The following is an 18,438-nucleotide window of genomic DNA, read 5'->3' on the forward strand; positions in this document are numbered from 1 at the left end:
CATACTCCTAGACTGATGTATACCCACCCCTCGCCACTTTGGGTTGTAGAGAATCAGATGATTGGAAAGCTCAGGTGCCTAAAGGATGGGGCTGTGCGTCCGGGGGCCATGCCGATGCCCCGCTCAGGGCTGATGCACTCATGGGCTGGTTGCTAAGGTCTCAATCCACCGCCCAGTCCTCATTCCTCCCCTCGCTCCTTCGCAGGGACCAGACCTCCATCGCAGTCTGACGGCCGGCCGCCAGCCTCCCCACTCCCGCCCCTTTTTTTCCCTCATAGGTATTTGCCCCAGTGATTATCTTGCACATCGAACCCGGTCTTACCGTCTTACCGTCTGCTTTTTCAAGGACTGGAGCTAACACAATATTAAAAACAAAATTATGTAACAAAGCCCAGATAAATAGTGTAAAGGAGTTCAGGAAAATGCCCAGGGGGGCTGTTGTGGTGGTCATGAAACTGTTTAAAGTCGTGCCCTAAACACACACCGTCCCAAAGCACAGCCCTCCCTCCCCTCAGAGGAAGACTTACCCAACGCAATATCATTTCACATTGTCATCTGGAGACTTGGCTCTTAGCTCTCCTATCTTGGAACAGCGCTTTAAAAATTGCCCAGTCCCCTTCCCCCGTGAGTTACTTGCTTGCCTTATTACCCTCACCTTGGTGAAAATTGAGTTTGCTGTACATTTAGTCCCTCTCCTCACACCTGGCTGCACATTAGAACCACCTGGAGGGTTTGGTTAACATTCCGATGCCTGGCCCTGACCCCCTGAGGTTTTTTGACCTCTCTGGGAACTCCTTGAGTGCTTCTATCATGCAGTCAGGATTGAGAACCACGGCTCTGGTGTGAAGCACAACAATGATCTTGTCAGCCCACCCTTACGTGCTTAGCTCAATCTGCAAAGCTTGGATAGAAAATTATCCAACAAAATAAAAAACCATCAGCCCATCAGGAAAGGAAATTTGCAAAAGTCAAGGACTTACAGGCATGAGTGAGTATAGAATGACGTGTTTCCTCAGATACAAATATAGCAGATCACAGAGCGCACTTCACAGCAATATCTCCAAAATACCTGGAGCCCACTCTACACACAAAGCAGCTCCGTGAATGTGGTTTTGCTTGACGGACCCATAGCATCCTTTATTTGTATTCATGAGCTACCACATATGTTTTAAGGTAATGAGTTAAGTCTGGAGCCCACCTGCTCACACAGTGAGGCAAATTCTTGGCACAAAGGTTGGGAATGTTGGCAGTGGCCTCTGGAAGTGGGGTGTCGCTCATGTGGCTCATTATAACCCTGTGTCTTCTCCCTGCAGAGCAAGACCAGTTGTGACCGTGGATGCCCAGCTTTTGCTGCACCCAATGATTATCAATCTGGAAAATAAAACATGCCAGATTCCAGAGTCTCTGTCATCTGTGGCCTGGTGAGTTAGCCCAGGGCTTCTCCAACTCTGATGTGGATGCAGATCACCTGGGCCTCTTGTGGTAATGCGGCTTCCGGGGTGGGGCCTGAGACTTTGTAGCTCTGGAAAGCTCCAGTCGAATGTTATGCTGTGGGTCTGTGCGCCCAATTTAAGTAACAAAGAGTTAGTCTTTCTGAATGGATAAGGAAAATGTGATATATATATATATAGGGAGAGAGATAATTACTACATATATAAAATACTACCATATATACAAATTACAATATATATAATATGTTGCGCTCTCTCTCCCTCCACACACACACACACACACACACACACACACACACACACACACACACGAATTTTACGCAGCCATAAAAAAAAAGATGAGATCTTCCCATTTGAGACAGCATGAATGGACCTAGAGGGTATCACTTTAAGTGAAATAAATCAGATAGAGAAAGACCAATACCATATGATTCCACTCATAAATGGAATCTAAAAAACATGAATAAACAAACAAAAAGCAGAACAGAACTATACATATAGAGAACAAACTGATGGTTGCCAGAGGGGATGGAGGTGGGGGTTGGACAAAATGGGTAAAAGGGGGAGGGGGGTACAGGCTTCCAATTATGGAATGAGTAAGTAACAGGAATAAAAGCAGAGCATGAGGAATGTAAATGATATTATAATAGCAATGTAATGGGACAGATGGTAGCTGTACTTGGCGGTGACCATAGCATGATGTATAAACTTGTCAAATCACTGTTGTACACCTGAAGCTAATGTCACATTTTTTTCAACTACGCTTAAAAAATTTTTTTAAGATAACAATACTCAGAGAGATTGAAGATATGAGCAAATATGATGAGGATAATGGCAGCAACATTTCTCAATGTCAGAGAAGAAAGTTACAAATAAAAAAGGAAAGCTAGAATATTTCTTGTGGGGCTAATCTGGAATGGGAGGCATGAATGTACACTAGTGTTTTTCTATATAGAGAGATAGAAACAAATACAGATATAGAAAAAATAGAGTTAGTCTTTTGAAACAAAAAAAAGAAGGATCTATCACATGGTGCTGATCTTTTGTTGTTAACTTATTACTTGAAGGCAACTTCTCCAGTCTACAGGCTCCAAGTGAGAGGAGAAGCATAAAAACATTCGCAGAAATTCCTGCTCAAAAGAGAGCAGGATTCTTGGCATGCTAAAATAAATGTTAAACAAACTGAAAATAGAATAAAATACCTTGACTCTTACATTTGCATATGCTTATGGATACCCCTTTCCAGACTTTTTTTTTTTTTTAAATAGGTTTCGGTTAAATCGCTCAGTTTCCTGTGCTAAAAACACACGTCTGTTTTGTGATTTAGTGTGCACAATTAGACAAAAGGCAAACATTATAAAAATAGCAATTTTTGTACTCCCAACTCTATTGTTGTGGCCCTGATCTCATTATCACGAATATTAGTAGCATTGCAGTTCCTTTGGTAGGCCGTGGGAGAACGCGATTTCTATCCCTTTTGAAAGTGTTCCCTTCTCAACCTTGCTGGTCATCTGAAGGAACTACAAATGGAATTCAGTTGTAACAGAGCTTGAGAATATGCCACTTTGTTTCTCAATACATGGGTCCTCAAGGGTCAGAAGTCTGTCATATTGGGTAATGCCAACAGGGTATATCCTCTGAAAAATCAACAAATACTTGGAGTGTTTGAGATTTGCCCTCATTTTCCAGAAGGTGTGGTCTAACTCAGACAGGATGTTCAGTTCCTGAGAATGTCAGAATGCAGAAAAAAACAGTGTTGACCCAGAGGACTTATTTCCACCCAATCTCAGCGTGTTGTTGATGGCCTTTTGACAAGAGTTCATAGCAGAGTCAAAGCCTTCATCGGTGGAGGTCGGGGGTGGGGGTGGGGGTGTGAGGAAGACCCTGAAGAAATCTTTGATAAAACGTCCTTTGCTGGGCATTCCCCAATTCTGGGAGGCGTGTCCTCTCCTTTACCAGTTTTTGAAAGTAGCTTGGAAATGCCCTAAGCACATTTTTAAATGATTTAAAACCATAACGTATTATAATGAAAACCTGATCTGAGAAAATATGTGAAAGAGCCAGCGTCTATCCTTACCCTGGCGTGATTCACTGAAATGGAGCTCCTTGGGCAAGAGTGCTAAGACTTCAGTATTTCCCCAAAGAGTCTGATGTTCCCACGTTCACAACTGAATGGACCCTACACTGGATGCTTTCAAGTATCTGGGCGTGGCACGCTCTGATATAAAGTGCAATTTAAATTTTTTAAAGATTGTATTTATTTAGTTGACAGAGAGAGACACAGCGAGAGCGGGAACACAAGCAGGGGGAGTGGGAGAGGGAGAAGCAGGCTTCCCGCCGAGCAGGGAGCCTGATGAAGGACTCGATCCCAGGACCCTGAGATCATGACCTGAGCCAAAGGCAGACGCTTAACCGACTGAGCGCCCCAGGCACCCCTATAAAGTGCAATTTAAACTAGTTCATTTTTCTAAGGATCTTTAGGTTTTGTTTTTTTTTTAAGGTTTTATTTATTTATTTGACAGAGAGATAGAACAAGTAGGCAGAGAGGGAGGCAGATGGAGAGGGAGAAGCAGGCTCCCTGCTGAGCAGGGAGCCCGATGCGGGGCTCGATCCCAAGACCCTGAGATCATGACCTGAGCTGAAGGCAGCCGCTTAACCGACTGAGCCACCCAGGCGCCCCTAATGAAATTTAAGTATTTTTAACAGATACGGGGTCTGTTTGGTTTTAAGGAAAGAGTATTACTTTGTTACAAGAAAATGTTTCTTTTCATGAGCTGTTTTCCTTATTGCATTTAAACTATATTATTAAGGTAAGATGAAATTTGTTATGTGGGCAAATGAATAAATATATGTCTTTATAATTACTTATTTCATTCTATCACATGTATTCTCTGAAAAACATTTCGTCTTCACATGCAAAACTTTGGAATTAATGGTGGCTCAGGGTACTTGAAGATGAAAGTTAACAGCTGGTTCAGTTTACAATGTGTTTCTTCGATAGTTTTTTTTTAAAGATTTTTATTTATTTATTTGAGAGAGCGAGAATGAGAGAGAGAGAGAGAGTACATGAGAGGGGGGAGGGTTGGAGGGAGAAGCAGACTCCCCGCTGAGCGGGGAGCCCGATGCGGGACTCGATCCTGGGACTCCAGGATCATGACCCGAGCCGAAGGCAGTCGCTTAACCGACTGAGCCACCCAGGCGCCCTCTTCGATAGTTTTTAAATTTATTTTAGGAATTTAGGTCAGTATTTCCAAAACGATTGACAGGCATTTGTCAATTTGCTTTCCTAGAGTTTTTGTCTCTATTTGATATAACCTTGTATTCTATATTTGAAAACCATTTAAGTGAAGCTTAACTGGGAAATAGTTCTTCGCGTCCATCAGTGTAAATTTCTGCATCTTTCAAACGGCTGTGTAGCTTTATAAAGTATCGGCTACTGGCACTGCCAAATTAGAAAAATAAAAATAAAACCGGCACAATAAATATTAATATTGTTATTAATCAATTTAAAAAAGTAGTAAAACATTTCTTTTGACAAATGTGAAAAACCATCACTATCAACTTTTCAAATGTAAGAAAACCTTTTCCAATATGCCTAACTTTATGCAAAATATTTGCTGTCACTGAAATCGAATTAAAGGGCTTAGACTGAAAAATGAGGGTTGCCTGGCTGGCTCAGTCAGAGGAGCATGTGACTCTTGATCTTGGGGTCGTGAGTTCGAGCCCCACATTGGATGCAGAGATTACTTAAGGTAAATAAATAAACAAAAAAGAAAGAAAAGTGAATTGCTTTGTAGTTTTACATCCTGTTTGGTATCCACCTCATTCTTTTTCCTTCATGCATGGCTATATGCACACCGTTAAATCACAGTATCATTACTCTAACTGTGCATTGAGTCAGGGCTGGTGTCTGAGGATTTGTCATGTATCGTCCTGACTTCTGATGTATTTCCAATCAGACCTATTCAGACTAATGTACCATATTGAATGTGATCATAAATTCAAGTTTGTAATTTTAACACTAATTAATTTTAAATCACAGCTTTCTGTGACAACTCAAGGGTACTTCATAATTAGGTATAGACCTGTGAGTGGACCCAATTCTCTGGTATATAAAACCATAGTGAATATATGTGTAGGTTTATGTACAATGTATGTTTTGCTAAATTCAGAATGACTATCTCAACAAAAACACTAAAATTCGAAAAGATATACTCACCCCTATGTTTATTGCAGCATTATTTACAATAGCCAAGATATGGAAGCAACCCAAGTATCCATCCATAGATGAATGGATAAGGAAAATGTGGTGTATATATTTATAGTGGAAGAATACTCAGCCGTAAAAAAAAAAAAAAATGAGATTTTGCCATTTGCAACAACATGGATGGACCTAGAGGATATTATGCTAAGTTATTATAAGTCAGACAGAGAAAACAAGTATCATGATTTCACTTATATGTGGAGTCTAAAAAACAAAACAAAACAAAAAACAGACTCATACAGAGAACAAACAGGTAGCTGGCAGAGATGGGGGGTAAGAGAGATAGGCAAAATAGATGAAGGAGATTAAGAGGTACAGACTTCCAGTTAGAAAATAAATTAAATAAATAAATAAATAAAAGTGATGAAAAGGACAGTATAGGAAATAGAGTCAATAAATTTGTTTTAAATTTATATGGTGATAGATGGTAGCTACACTTACCATGGTGAGCACTGAGTAAGATACTGAGTTGTCGAATCATTGTGTTATTTGCCTGAAACAAATATAACATTATATATCAACTATATTTCAATAATAAAAATTTTATTAATAATGTTTTATTTATCATAACTTCATAACATTTTTTGATATCTGATAGGACTATGTCTTTTTTTTTTAAGTAGGCTCCCCACCCAATGTGGGGCTTGAACTCAGGACCCTGAGATCAAGAGTCATATGCTCTACAGATTGAGCCAGCCAGGCACCCCAATAATAAAACTTTTCTTGAAAAGAATGAATATTTTGTTTCAGTACTATGAGATTTTGAGGTTTTCCTTTTAGATCAGAACAAGGTGCTTGGAATGTTTTGACTCGGTGACTCTTTTCTATGAAAAGAGTCTTTCATAAAAAAGACAGAAAGGATGTCTTTTCTATGAAAGACATCTAGAAACTGGCAGGTTTCAGCTGAGGTGCTGTTATCAACAATTCAGTAAGTTGTAGCAGTTATTTTAAAGTTGTATGAAAAAAGTCACAGTCATCCAGCTAATGATAGGGAGGTAACAGAGAGGGAGAACTAAGAAATATAGAACACTGACGTGTAATTGGTATCATTCATAAATCAGCTGCTAACCCCGTTTGTCCATCAAACACCTTCTCACAAAGAAAAAATAAGGTTCGCCTCCAGAGCTTTATTTCTCTTCCAAAAACTTCATTGCTATTGAATTGTTCATGTTCAACAAAATACCATATATAAAATTATTTTAATTTACATAGGCTGATTATTTTATTACAAATAGGAATTTCTCTTGTAAAAGTTAATGAACTTTGTCTCTGATTTTGACATGCAACCAGGTACTCCCAAAAAAAAAGAGGGACACAGAAAAAAATTCGATTTTGAAAGCCAGATATGCTGCAGAATCTAAAGATAGGGCTAACTATTCCATCTTTCTTAAATAATTCTAATTGAAATAGAAGTGGGCTGGAATTTGTGATTTCTCAGGGAAAGTGGTACAAGCATTTGTAATAGCAGAAACATCTCAGGAAACTATTGGCTTAATGGCATGTGGCAAATTATTTACCCTGAGGGGAGACACTGACTGAGGTCACGGCAGATAGATGAGTCCCAGATGTGACACATTTTCATTATATTCCATGCAGGAAGCTGACACATAATTAAAGTATGATTAGGAATTATTTACAGCTTTGGGATGCTGTCGAAATATTCCAATCCTACTATAGTATTTTATTAGTAAAACCATTAAGACTGTCTTTAAATCATATTTAAGTATTTTCTTATATTTTCACTTTCTTGGAAATGTGAAAAAGCCCCCTCTCAAATGCTAGCTTTTTAGGGCTTGACGTGTTTCAGGAGGGACGTGAGCACATGCTGCAAAGTCAGGCAGAGACAACTGGTCATTTCTCATTTCCTCTTTGGCCACAGAACAGGTCCCAAGGCAGGTCATCCTACAAGCCATGGCGGATGTCTCTCTGGATTGAGTTTAGATCATGTTCTAGGCAAAACTATAATGTGTCTCTTGTGCACGTCTGCCCTCTTTTTATTGTGTCTACACACCACATCATTGTGCCTACCTAGCTTGAGACAGCCACGCTCAGCTCCTCACGTTCTTTCTCCACGCCCCCGCCGCTGCCCTCCTGTAGGATCTCTGCCTCAAATTGTACCCACACCTAGCAAGTTACCACCAGGTTCCCTCCTCCTCCTAAGCCGAGTGGGGATGAGGGTTAATCGTCCCATGGCTCTCCGTGCCTCTTAGGATGAAGTCCAAACTCTTTAACATGACTTTCAAAGCCCTGTTCCCTGCAGACCAACCCAACCAGCCTGGCCTCCTCGAGCTTCCCCGCCTTGCTCCAACGCTCCAACCAAACTGACTTCCTGTGGGTTCCTCAAATGGACTCATGTTCTGGCCCATCCCCAGGCCCCACCACTAGCTGTTCTCCTATATGCCTAATTCTTCCCTCCCTAACACAGGGCAATGTTCTTACGTATTTATGGAATAAAAGTAGCAAGTAATTGATTACTTAACCCATTGATTAAGTCAGTTACCTTCTAGTAATACTTTAAAGTATTACCTTCCGATGTATTAATGTTACCCATCTTGATTGTATTAGTGTTGTGGTCAACAGATAGGTAGATAATAGATGATAGATAGATTTTACATGTGTATGTATCTTTAGTTAGTTGTGCGTGTGTATAATGAGAAGTACAGAGGAAAAATGATGTATTCATTTTATCTTGGGTGAGATAAAGTAAGATTTCTACTTCAGATTCAAAACTTTACTAACCAATGCATTATTGACTCTTATTTTCCTTAGCTTCTCTTTAAGAGTATGTGCATCTGTAACAGGCCAGAGCATTTCAAATCCAATAGGTGAGCATGTTTTCATTTTTACGCTCCTGTACTATACCAAGAAAAGTTAACAATAAGCATTTCTCGGCACAGACCACAGAAAACTTTGAAAGAGCCCTTTCTTAATATTAAGATTTCTATTGTTCTATTATATTTCTATATATGGAAACTTCTACAAAACTACTACTTGAATGATTGGCGTTAATGTTGTCTGTAAAAACAAATCGGAGGGGGAGATGAACTTTTTCAGAGTGATGATGGACTCTGAGAAACAAACTGAGGGTTCTAGAGGGGAGGGGGTGGGGGGATGGGTTAGCCTGGTGATGGGTATTAAAGAGGGCACGTTCTGCGTGGAGCACTGGGTGTCATATGCAAACAATGAATCATGGAACACTACATCAAAAACTAATGTACTGTATGGTGATTAACATAACATAATAATAAAAAAATATATAAAAATGGGGGAATGACTATGTAAAACCATTACAAAACAAGGTTCTCAGTTTGGAGAGTATTTTCTAAAACTTTTTTTCATCTCGTGTATTGTTTTTGATCCAACTATGAAAACAATGTTTTCTGAGTAAGCAAGTTGAAATAGAAATTCATTCAAGCACTGCATTCACTGAATACATTTCCTTTCCTGATTATATTTGCTTTATTTCGGTCCCTAGGCTTGACTGCCGAGGTGCACCTAGACTCCCTAAAACAAAAAGGAGCCATTAAGCGCACGCTCTTCCTTGACAACCATCAGTCCCATCGCATCTTCCCCCTTCGCATAAAGCGGCAGAAATCCCTCTACTGCCAGGATTTTGTCGTTTACCTCCGAGTAAGTGTTCCAGAATCACCTTTCTGGCCTCTAACGTTCAGATTCAAATTCCAACCATTTTTCTCTATTGAATCATCGTACTTGTCCACAGAGATCCACATCTATTTTCCTTTTATAGGAGCAAACTTTATTACAAGGCCCCTTGCTCCATTCTTGAGCTCCGAGGCAGCTGACCTGATGGTGTGTGGCTGTTCGTTCCCAAGGCTTCTTTCTGTCTTGCACACTATCCTGATACTGGTACTAACTCGGGTGGTTTTCATTTCTCACTGCCTCCCTCCCAAAAAAACCATAAATGTGAAACGTAATTTATTTGAATTTTTCTCCTACGTGAGTTATGTTTGGCCAGATGTTATCAATGCCCATTTCAGAGCCAACTCGGGAAAACGTTTAGGCAATTCAACACTTTTATTGAAAGTAACTGATAATTATATTTTTAAAGAAATGTGTGTTTACACATAACTCCAAAGCCTACCGTGAAATAGAAGAGCCAAAATATTTATAACACTATTATTCCAGCTTCTTAGCAGTTGTGGGGTTTATCACTCTCTCTCCCTCGTTTTGTCTCCTCCCTTAACGGGACTTAGTGAGTGGGTGAGAGAACCCAGTGAGAGCAAAGTTCACAAACGCACTCTAGAATGCTCTAGAATGAAAAGCTGGGTGCATGACCCTTGAGTCTCATTACGACCGTGACTGGCACACATCTGAAGGTGGCATTTCCTCTGCGTGGTCTGAGGTGTTCCTGTGTGCTCAGGACCTCTGTTCCTGTTACCCCCTCCACTCTGAAGGGGGTTCTGTTTCATTTTCTGAGGGAGCTTCAGGGGCGCTGAAGGTGTTTTGAAGTTCATGCAAGCTTAAAGAGATGACAAGAGAGGAGGAGAATCAAGATGTTTTCTCCCCCCGAGCCCAAGAGGACTCGTAAATGCTGCCAACCTCATGAAAACAAAAATCCCAATTCACAAAACTTTCCATGACACCTATTACGTATATAAGTAGGGTTTTTTTTCCTTTGCAATTTGACCCATCTGGGTGGGAACCTGAAGACTGCCTCCCGAAGCATATATTTCAATGAAGCACCAGCCCTAAATGATTTCATCCCTGAACGTGTATTAATTAAGCTGCCTACTACATCCCACATGAACCTAAGCCTGCTGCCGTGATAATCACCTGACCATTCACTTCCACTGGCTGAAGTCAAACGTCGCCTGCCTCTCAGGGGCTAACATCTTGTAGCTATTTCCTGGAGCCTTCCTTGAGTGTGTGATTATTTTCCCTAGGATGAAACTGAATTCCGAGATAAATTATCTCCAATCAACATTAGCTTGAATTACAGTTTGGATGAGTCCACCTTTAAAGAAGGCCCAGAAGTGCAACCGATATTGAATTACTACATGGAAAACACCGTGACCCAACAGGTAGGTCCCTGACAACCTGGGATGGCTGATTCCCAGTCAGGGCCCTGGACATCGCTCCTGTGACCTTAACACCAAACCCAGCCTCTTGCGTTTGCATTCCTGCACACCAGCTCGTCCCACTGGGGAGATTTTCCTAACGTGTTTCCTGAAACACTGCATTGTCCTGTTTTCAGAAGTCCTTCCTCTTGAGCAACCGAGATTTAATTTGTTCAAACTGTGGCTCTTAAGGGAGGAAATACAGCTTGTGATCCTCAAAACACCGCCAGAGTGGGCCTTCTTTAGGGACACGGCAGAAGGACGGGGAATTGGGCTATGATGTCAACGAAGCTGTGTTGGGGGATCACTGCCTGGCCTAGGGTGTCTAGCGGGGCCAAATCAGGCCGCGGAGTGGAATGAAGGCTTTACTTTAATTTGTGGAACCGTTCATACTTTTCAAGAAAAAGGGTGTGATTGAGGTTTTCCCAGATTAATCCTGATGCCCGTTTGCACAACACAGGCTCACATCCTGGTGGATTGTGGCAAAGACAACGTGTGCATTCCTGACTTGAAGCTGTCAGCTAGACCGTAAGTTTAAATAAATAAACGTGTACACTTTATCTAATGGAATACAGGTGTTTATTTAAAGCTTCTCTGGAGAAAGTATACACTTCCAACTACTACTACTAAAAAAAAAAAAAAATACTCTGCATGAAATTCTTGAGCTTGGCTACACTTTGAGTTAGCCTGTGTTTTGGGTCAGTTCTTTGTCACTGGTATCAAGTGACATACCCTAAGATTTTGCCTGGGCTGTTTCATCTTTCAGCAAAAGTGGGAGAAAAGTGCTTCTTCAAAGTGAACCCCTCTGGGCAGGGGTTGGGGGGTGATTCAGGTTGTATGTACTTACCTCAGTCCTGGGAGCGGAGACCCAGGCTGGTTGTATCTACACCTTACCCAAACTAGCTTTTGCAGCACCTCATGACTCAAAAGCATCCTTAAAATTGTCAAAATGAAATCAATTTTTTAATTTCCTGAAAAAATAAAAATTAATGGCACTCTGTGGAGTAAAGCGGAAGGTGTCCCAAAATCAAATTAAGAATCGGAGTGCTTCGGGACCCCTGGGTGATTCAGTGGGTTAAGCGTCTGCCTTCGGCTCAGGTCATGATCCCAGTGTCCTGGGATGGAGCCCCGTATCAGGCTCCCTGCTCCGTGGGGCTCCCTCTGCCCCTCCTCCCTGCTCACGCTCTCTCTCTGTCTCTCCCCCTCTCTGAATAAATAAAGTCTTTAAAAAAAAAAAAAAAAAAAGGAAAGACTCAAATGGCCTGTAATGGAGAGTCACCAATCCAGCACTGGTAACTGCACTACATTTTGTTATGGAAAGAAATGAGACCAAGATAAAACATCCTCTGCTGGAAAAAGCAGACTCATGCTCCTCACACCCCAACACACACACACCCAAGGCCCATCCCACCACCAGTGTTTGGAATCTGCTTGGCAACCTTTCAGGGGATTTTTTTCCCAAACTTCCCAGTTTAGCCAGGATCCAAAGCAATAGCTTTGATTAAGGGTCAAAAGTCATAAGGGTCAAATGCCTTGGCAAAAGGCATTTCCAAATATTGGCTCAGTTCGAGGTTTGGAGAGAATTAAATTTCCTCAAAATCCTCAGGCAGCTATTTGAGATCTTATTTTACCTGCCTCTTTCTTCCTCTTACGGTTCAGTTGGCATTCACAGCCCCCTCCCTTATTCATTTCTAAACCGTCTCTCCCTTTTCTCCCACTGCCCATCTTCTGTTGGGCATGTTCAGTGTTGTGCGTGTTCAGTGATGTGCCAGAGCGGCCTCATCCTGGCTTGTGAGCAAACTGTCAAGTTTCCTGGAATTTTTGCTGGCAGATTAAGTAGGTCCGTAGCCTGAAATTGACCACAATGGGAGGATTTACATCCCTGGAATCAGCAAATGAAAATTTCAAAAACTGAAATCAGCTACAAATTGGTATTCCCCTGTTTTTTCTTTTCTTTTCTTTTCTTTTCTTTTCTTTCTTTCTTTTTTTTGAGAACTTGTTAAACATTACCAGGATGTTTTCCTGCCCTGCCCATACAGATGTGGTTCTCTCAGTTCTTCTCACAGACCCTCATGATGAACCATCTTCTTGTCCAAGTCTTATATTCTCACATCTTTCTTCTTTTCTTCCAAGTCCTTAAATAAGGTATCTATGAATCCAGAGAAGTATGATACCTAATATTCCTTTTAAACTGCGTTTTTAGAGATAAGCATCAGGTCATCATTGGAGATGAAAATCATCTTACGCTCATAATCAATGCAAGAAATGAAGGAGAAGGTGCCTACGAAGCTGAACTCTTCGTGATAATACCAGAAGAGGCAGATTATGTTGGGACTGAACGCAGCAACAAGGTAATGCCTTGCACATTATTCGAAGTAGGAAAAGAGCTCGTTATATATTGGAAGTCAAATTGATGTTAAGTAGAGCCATCTTAGCTGAGACTTTCTTCCCAAATAAAGGAGGACAAAAAGGCCCTTTACTTTGGTCATCATAATAACAATGAGCCAGGAAGGGGGGGGTGGTCTTAAGCAGTATTCATATCTTTCTTGGCCATAGTGCAGAGATAAATTGGCCAAAGATCCAGAGCTGAAGCAAGGAAGAGAATACAACTGGCTGAAAGGAGAAGCTCCCTAATGTGATCTATCAGCTTGATTCCCCTGCTCACTCCCACCCTCCCTGGCTGTTTTCAGACCTTTGTTTTTAGTTCCTTTACATTTCAAGCAGGGTCCCGGGAGGTCTGGTTTTCATTACTGCTTACGGAGGAAGGTCCGACCAGTCCCAGCTGAGCACTGATAACAGCCGAGACAGGCACTGGAAAGGAAACACGTGCATTTTTCTTCCTTCGCGGCCCACCTTTTTGGGACCGGGACCAAGAAAAGCCAGGTCTTCGTCATTTGTGGGTCCGGCAATGCCACCATTTATTAAACTGACAACAATGTTTTTTATAATCTTTCCTTATCAGACCACGAATCTTCTCGCTCAGGGCATCCTCAGGTTCTGCTGTGTTTTTAACCACTTGGTCTAAAAAACCATTATAAATACAGTGCAGGATAACGGAGAGAGTCCTTCGTCTTCAGAAATGTACAGAAATGTACAGCCAAGGGTAGAGACCCAGCCTAACACTCTTTCACGGGAACCAGGCACAGCGGGAGCTCCTTCAGGACATGCTGATGGGTTTACTCCTTTAACTACAATTTGTTAACTGTCTGCCGGTTTCCAAATACCACGGACTCCGAGGAGTTTGAGCATTCTAATGACTACATACTTCAATGAAGAATAATTCCTCTAAAGAGATGTTAGCAAGTTGTTGTGGTGTTGATACTTTATAGGCATTTAAAAACGTAAGGAATGGAAAATCCTCTACTCAAAATCCTCTACTCACACCTCTAGTCTTGTGGTTTATGTGTTGGTTAAATTACCTTCTTAGTAAAAAAAATAAACCCAGGTGAGTAATAATCGTGTATCTTTGGCAGTCATAAAATCATCACGAGTTTCTGTTGCAAGAATTTGTAGGAAAAGATCACCTACACACACTCACACACAAAAACTGTATAAACAAACAAAAAAGTTCAAGTATGTTATTTTTAAAAATATTCCAGGGCTCTGCTCCTATTTTCATTTGATTCCTTCATGTCCCTCCACCCCTGACTTTATTAAACAAAGCATCTATTCTAAAATGTTCTTTTAGCAAAACATCCAGTTTACTGTTCACTTTGTCGCGTGGAAAATACGGGAGAACATTTATCGCCTCTATCTTTGGCTGTAAACATTACAACAGACATTATCCATAATCTCAAAGAAGTCCTTAACTATTTTTCTTCCATCGGTTTCCCTTGGGCAGAGATTTAGCTCAGTCTTTGAATTTCACATGACTAAGCCACGTTCTAATTTATTCTTTGTTTTTAAGCAGTTTGAGGTTTGTGTACCTTTTTATTTAAACTCAGTTCAAGTTTGTTTTTTTTTTTTTTTAGACATTTTTCTCCAGGGGGAAACATATTAGGATTATCTGATCGTAAGTTTTTTATTCTTTTGTTAAAAACATTCATCTTTTTGAAAATGTAGATGTTGGCCATCTCTTTCTCTGGAAACCTTCACTGAGCCAGACTTCATACTTCTCTTTGGTGACTTTTTCTAATAAGGGCCTATGCGCTTTATATTATGATTCTTATTGATATTAGTATTGTTGTAAAATAGATATAAAATTTACCATTTTAGCCACTTTTTAAATGTGCAGTTCGGTGGCATTAAGTACCTTCTTGTGCCTTCTTGTGCAACACCCAGCACAGGATGTTTTCATCTTCCCAGATGGAGACCCTGTACTCACCCAACCCTAAGTCCCTCTTCCCCCAACCCCTGGTGAGCCCCGTTCGACTTTCTGTCTGTGAATTTGGCTATTTGGGGGACCTCCCATGCTGCCTTCCTCGGCCTCACACTCACCTCACGTTCAGTGTGTCCAGAACTAGGTTTGTCATCTTCCCAAACTCACGCTTCTCCCCGACTCCCGTTTCTTGTCTCAGAGGATGGTACTGGTAACCACCTCGTTTCTACAGCCCACTCAGCCCCGGGCTCTCCAGTTCGTCTCTTCCCTCCACCCAACTGCCACTGTCACTGCCTTCATCTGGGCTGGCGTGATCTTTTACTGAGATGATCACGGTCTTCTAACTCATCTCCCTGCCTGCCTGCCTCCACACGGGGTACTCCTCTCCCTACCATGTAAATCTGACCCTACTGCTTCTTGCTGAAGACCCTCACTAGGTCGCCATCACTTTTAGGATAAAATCCAAATCCCTCCAATAACTAACAAGGCCCTTAATTCTATTGTCCCTGTTTACCCCTTTAGCCTCATGACAGGGCTTTGATTCTTTCCTTTACCCCACACCCTAAATTCCAGCTGGACCGATTTTGTCTCCAGTTCCTGTAATACCCAGGTGCTCTCTTGCCACAGAAATTGCGGCTCCTGTACCTTCTCTCGGACGCACCAACTGCACTCCCTCATCCCCCATATCCAGCTTACTTCTTTCTGTTTATCCTTCAGGCTTCAGCTCGGTCAGGATTGAGGCTGCAAACATTTATTGAGCAATTGAGATGGGCTGGGCACTGCTCCGAGATCTTATATGGATTTAATGTACTTAATCCCCATAACAGCCTTATAGAGAAACAGCAAGTCTGTCCTTATGCCCCACTTGATAGACGGGGAGAAATTCAGTGATATGCCCAAAGTTACACAGCTACTATAGAGCAGAACCGAGACTCACACCTCCACTGTTAGGTCTGATCCTGGGCTCTGAGCCACTGATCTGCACTGTCCCCCAGCAGCTTTGATGTCACTTCTTTGGGGGGTGGGGCGCTGCTCTGGTCCTTAAATCTAGGTGCATAACTTCCCCTATCACTACGGCTCTCTCCTATCCTAAAACTCCAACTGCACTGATTATGTTTCCATTGCTTGTTACAATTGCTTGTGATTACTTATTACAATTGTTAGGATCATTGGAAATTCGGTGAGGACAAGGGGTCTTTTTTATCAATGCCTGGTAAACAGCAGGTACACAGTAAATATTTTTAGTGAATGAATAATATCTTAAGAGCTATAAATGGATTAGAGCAGGCGTGTCCCTGGAACAGCTAAGGAAAAGAATCTAGAAATATGTAGAAAAACAATCATTGTTTCACTCAGAGAAAGGAAATAAAGGTTAAAAAAAGAAAAAGAGTGGGAGGGTCTGGGGTAAGAAAAGATCTTTGATTGATGTGAAAAAAAGCTATTTCCATAAAACTGGAAAAAATGTACACATAACTTTTAACCTTTAGATAAGATAAAATATTTACTATAGAAACTAAGTCCTTAAATTATATTCAAAGGACTCATGGAAATTTTGAAAAGCTTTTGCTGGGTTCTTTTTTTCTGTTTTCAGGACTGAGTTAATAATTCGAACACAAAAGATCTCTCTGTACAATTAGGGTTAGATATGGATCCTTAAGAATTTAAATACATGCTAATTCTCCCTTTCAGAGGAGAGAATGTTACCAGCTTTTTGAAACTGTGTTTCTTAGCTGCTTAGAATACTAACATGTCATTCAGATTATTTGGAGAGAGCATGTATTAAATTACCTCCAGATATCAGTCATTCACTCCTTTCTCATGAGTCTAAACAGACTTTTCAGTGATCGTGCCTCCCTGGTTGATACAGGAGGGAGGATTTTATAGTTACTTGGGTTTCTGTCTATCTCATTTCAGACTCCTCTTAGGAAGTAGTGTGAGCTACTTCGGCTCTGCATCTCCCATTTACTACTTCGTGCCCAACACTGTTCTAGGCACTGGGAATAGAACAGATACAAAACCCCCTGCTTCCCTGCAGTTCATTTTCTCAAAGCATATGATTTGCTTACAAAATTCTTTACCTGGATGTGTTTGTGTAGCACTTCTTTGTTTTGGTGTTGGATCTCGGTCTTTCGGAATTAAGTGGGAAGAACAGAATGGAGGGCGGTTTCTGAAACTTTTACATGAAAAGTCCCATTACTTCCTTTGATGAAATTTCAGTAGAGCTGACAGATGGACCAATGGTCCTCATATTCAGAACCCTCTTCCTTGGACCTCTCCAGGGACAGAAATTCCCAAAAGGTTGCTCCTTTGTGAAAGTCTTCCTATTGCAAGCTTATCTCTGGGAATGAGGGTGACATATTAGTGGCACTTAGTAAATTAGAGGGAAATAATGCCTCTTCAAACTTGAGTTTTTATACTTTCTAACAAGAACAGGATATAGGGGGAGGAAGGGAGCAGGAAGCACTAGGTAAGCAGAAAAGTATTCTCTTCCCATCTTAAGTATTTAGAGGATGGAACTAAGACTGATTGTATAATCTCAAACTAGGACCGTGGTGTGTAGGAGTTTGTGTTCAGAGCAGATCTCTGGCAAATGCTCCTTGAGTCATATAATATCCTCTACTAATACCTGTCATTTCATTTCTTGCAAGAATAAATTTGTTCAGTGATGTTTACTTATCTGTGATCTTCATGGCCCGAATTTAACATTAGCAATAGTGAAAATAATTTCTAAAATGTTGTTTTATGTAGTAAGCATTTTCCTCCTCAGGGAAACACACTAGTATGTTTACCAATCCAACTTCTTCCTATAATTAAGCTTTGATTTTTTTTTTTTTCTCTCAAGTTTCTCTTCTGAGTTAATGGTCACACATGAATTCTTGGGCACAGTTGCCCACACAGGTGTTTGAAATCAAGAGAAGCTTCCCGGCCCATCGAGTTGCCTTTGGGACAGGATGTAACTTATTTGCCCCCTGAGCTCCAATGGTGGTGTTCTTTCCCATTGCAGGACCTGCGACCACTGAGCTGTGAGTACAAGATGGAAAATATAACCAGGATGGTGGTATGTGACCTTGGGAACCCTATGGTGGCTGGAACAAATGTAAGAGAAAACCAGAAGCCCTTACTAAGTTCTAATTGAATTTTAAAGAGAGCTAGTACAAAGCTCCCCAATTAGCACTCAGCAGGTTAGCACCTGGCAACTAAAACAAATTAGGCAGGAAATTAACAGGGTGGTGGCTTGAGCATTCTATCCTATACAGGGTAGGGAATCTGAGGTTAAAAACACAAAAAGATGAATATTTCTATATGCTTTCTCTTTTGACTTTACTC

At 41.1% G+C, this 18,438-nt stretch overlaps 1 protein-coding gene across 3 annotated transcripts in view; it reads left to right on the plus strand.

Moving 5' to 3' along the window:
• ITGA8 (integrin subunit alpha 8) overlaps positions 1 to 18,438 on the plus strand; it is a 193,481-nt gene that overhangs the window by 110,162 nt on the left and 64,881 nt on the right. For all 3 annotated transcript variants that reach the window (XM_027594760.2, XM_027594757.2, XM_027594758.2), the window contains 7 exons: positions 1,314 to 1,421; positions 8,485 to 8,540; positions 9,191 to 9,345; positions 10,620 to 10,757; positions 11,254 to 11,321; positions 12,997 to 13,144; positions 18,116 to 18,208. In XM_027594760.2, coding sequence (XP_027450561.2) covers positions 1,314 to 1,421; positions 8,485 to 8,540; positions 9,191 to 9,345; positions 10,620 to 10,757; positions 11,254 to 11,321; positions 12,997 to 13,144; positions 18,116 to 18,208 — 766 coding nt within the window. The remainder of the gene's footprint in view (positions 1 to 1,313; positions 1,422 to 8,484; positions 8,541 to 9,190; positions 9,346 to 10,619; positions 10,758 to 11,253; positions 11,322 to 12,996; positions 13,145 to 18,115; positions 18,209 to 18,438) is intronic.

The sequence above is a fragment of the Zalophus californianus genome, chromosome 9 (assembly GCF_009762305.2).
Source record: "Zalophus californianus isolate mZalCal1 chromosome 9, mZalCal1.pri.v2, whole genome shotgun sequence".
NCBI classification, from domain to species: domain Eukaryota; kingdom Metazoa; phylum Chordata; class Mammalia; order Carnivora; family Otariidae; genus Zalophus; species Zalophus californianus.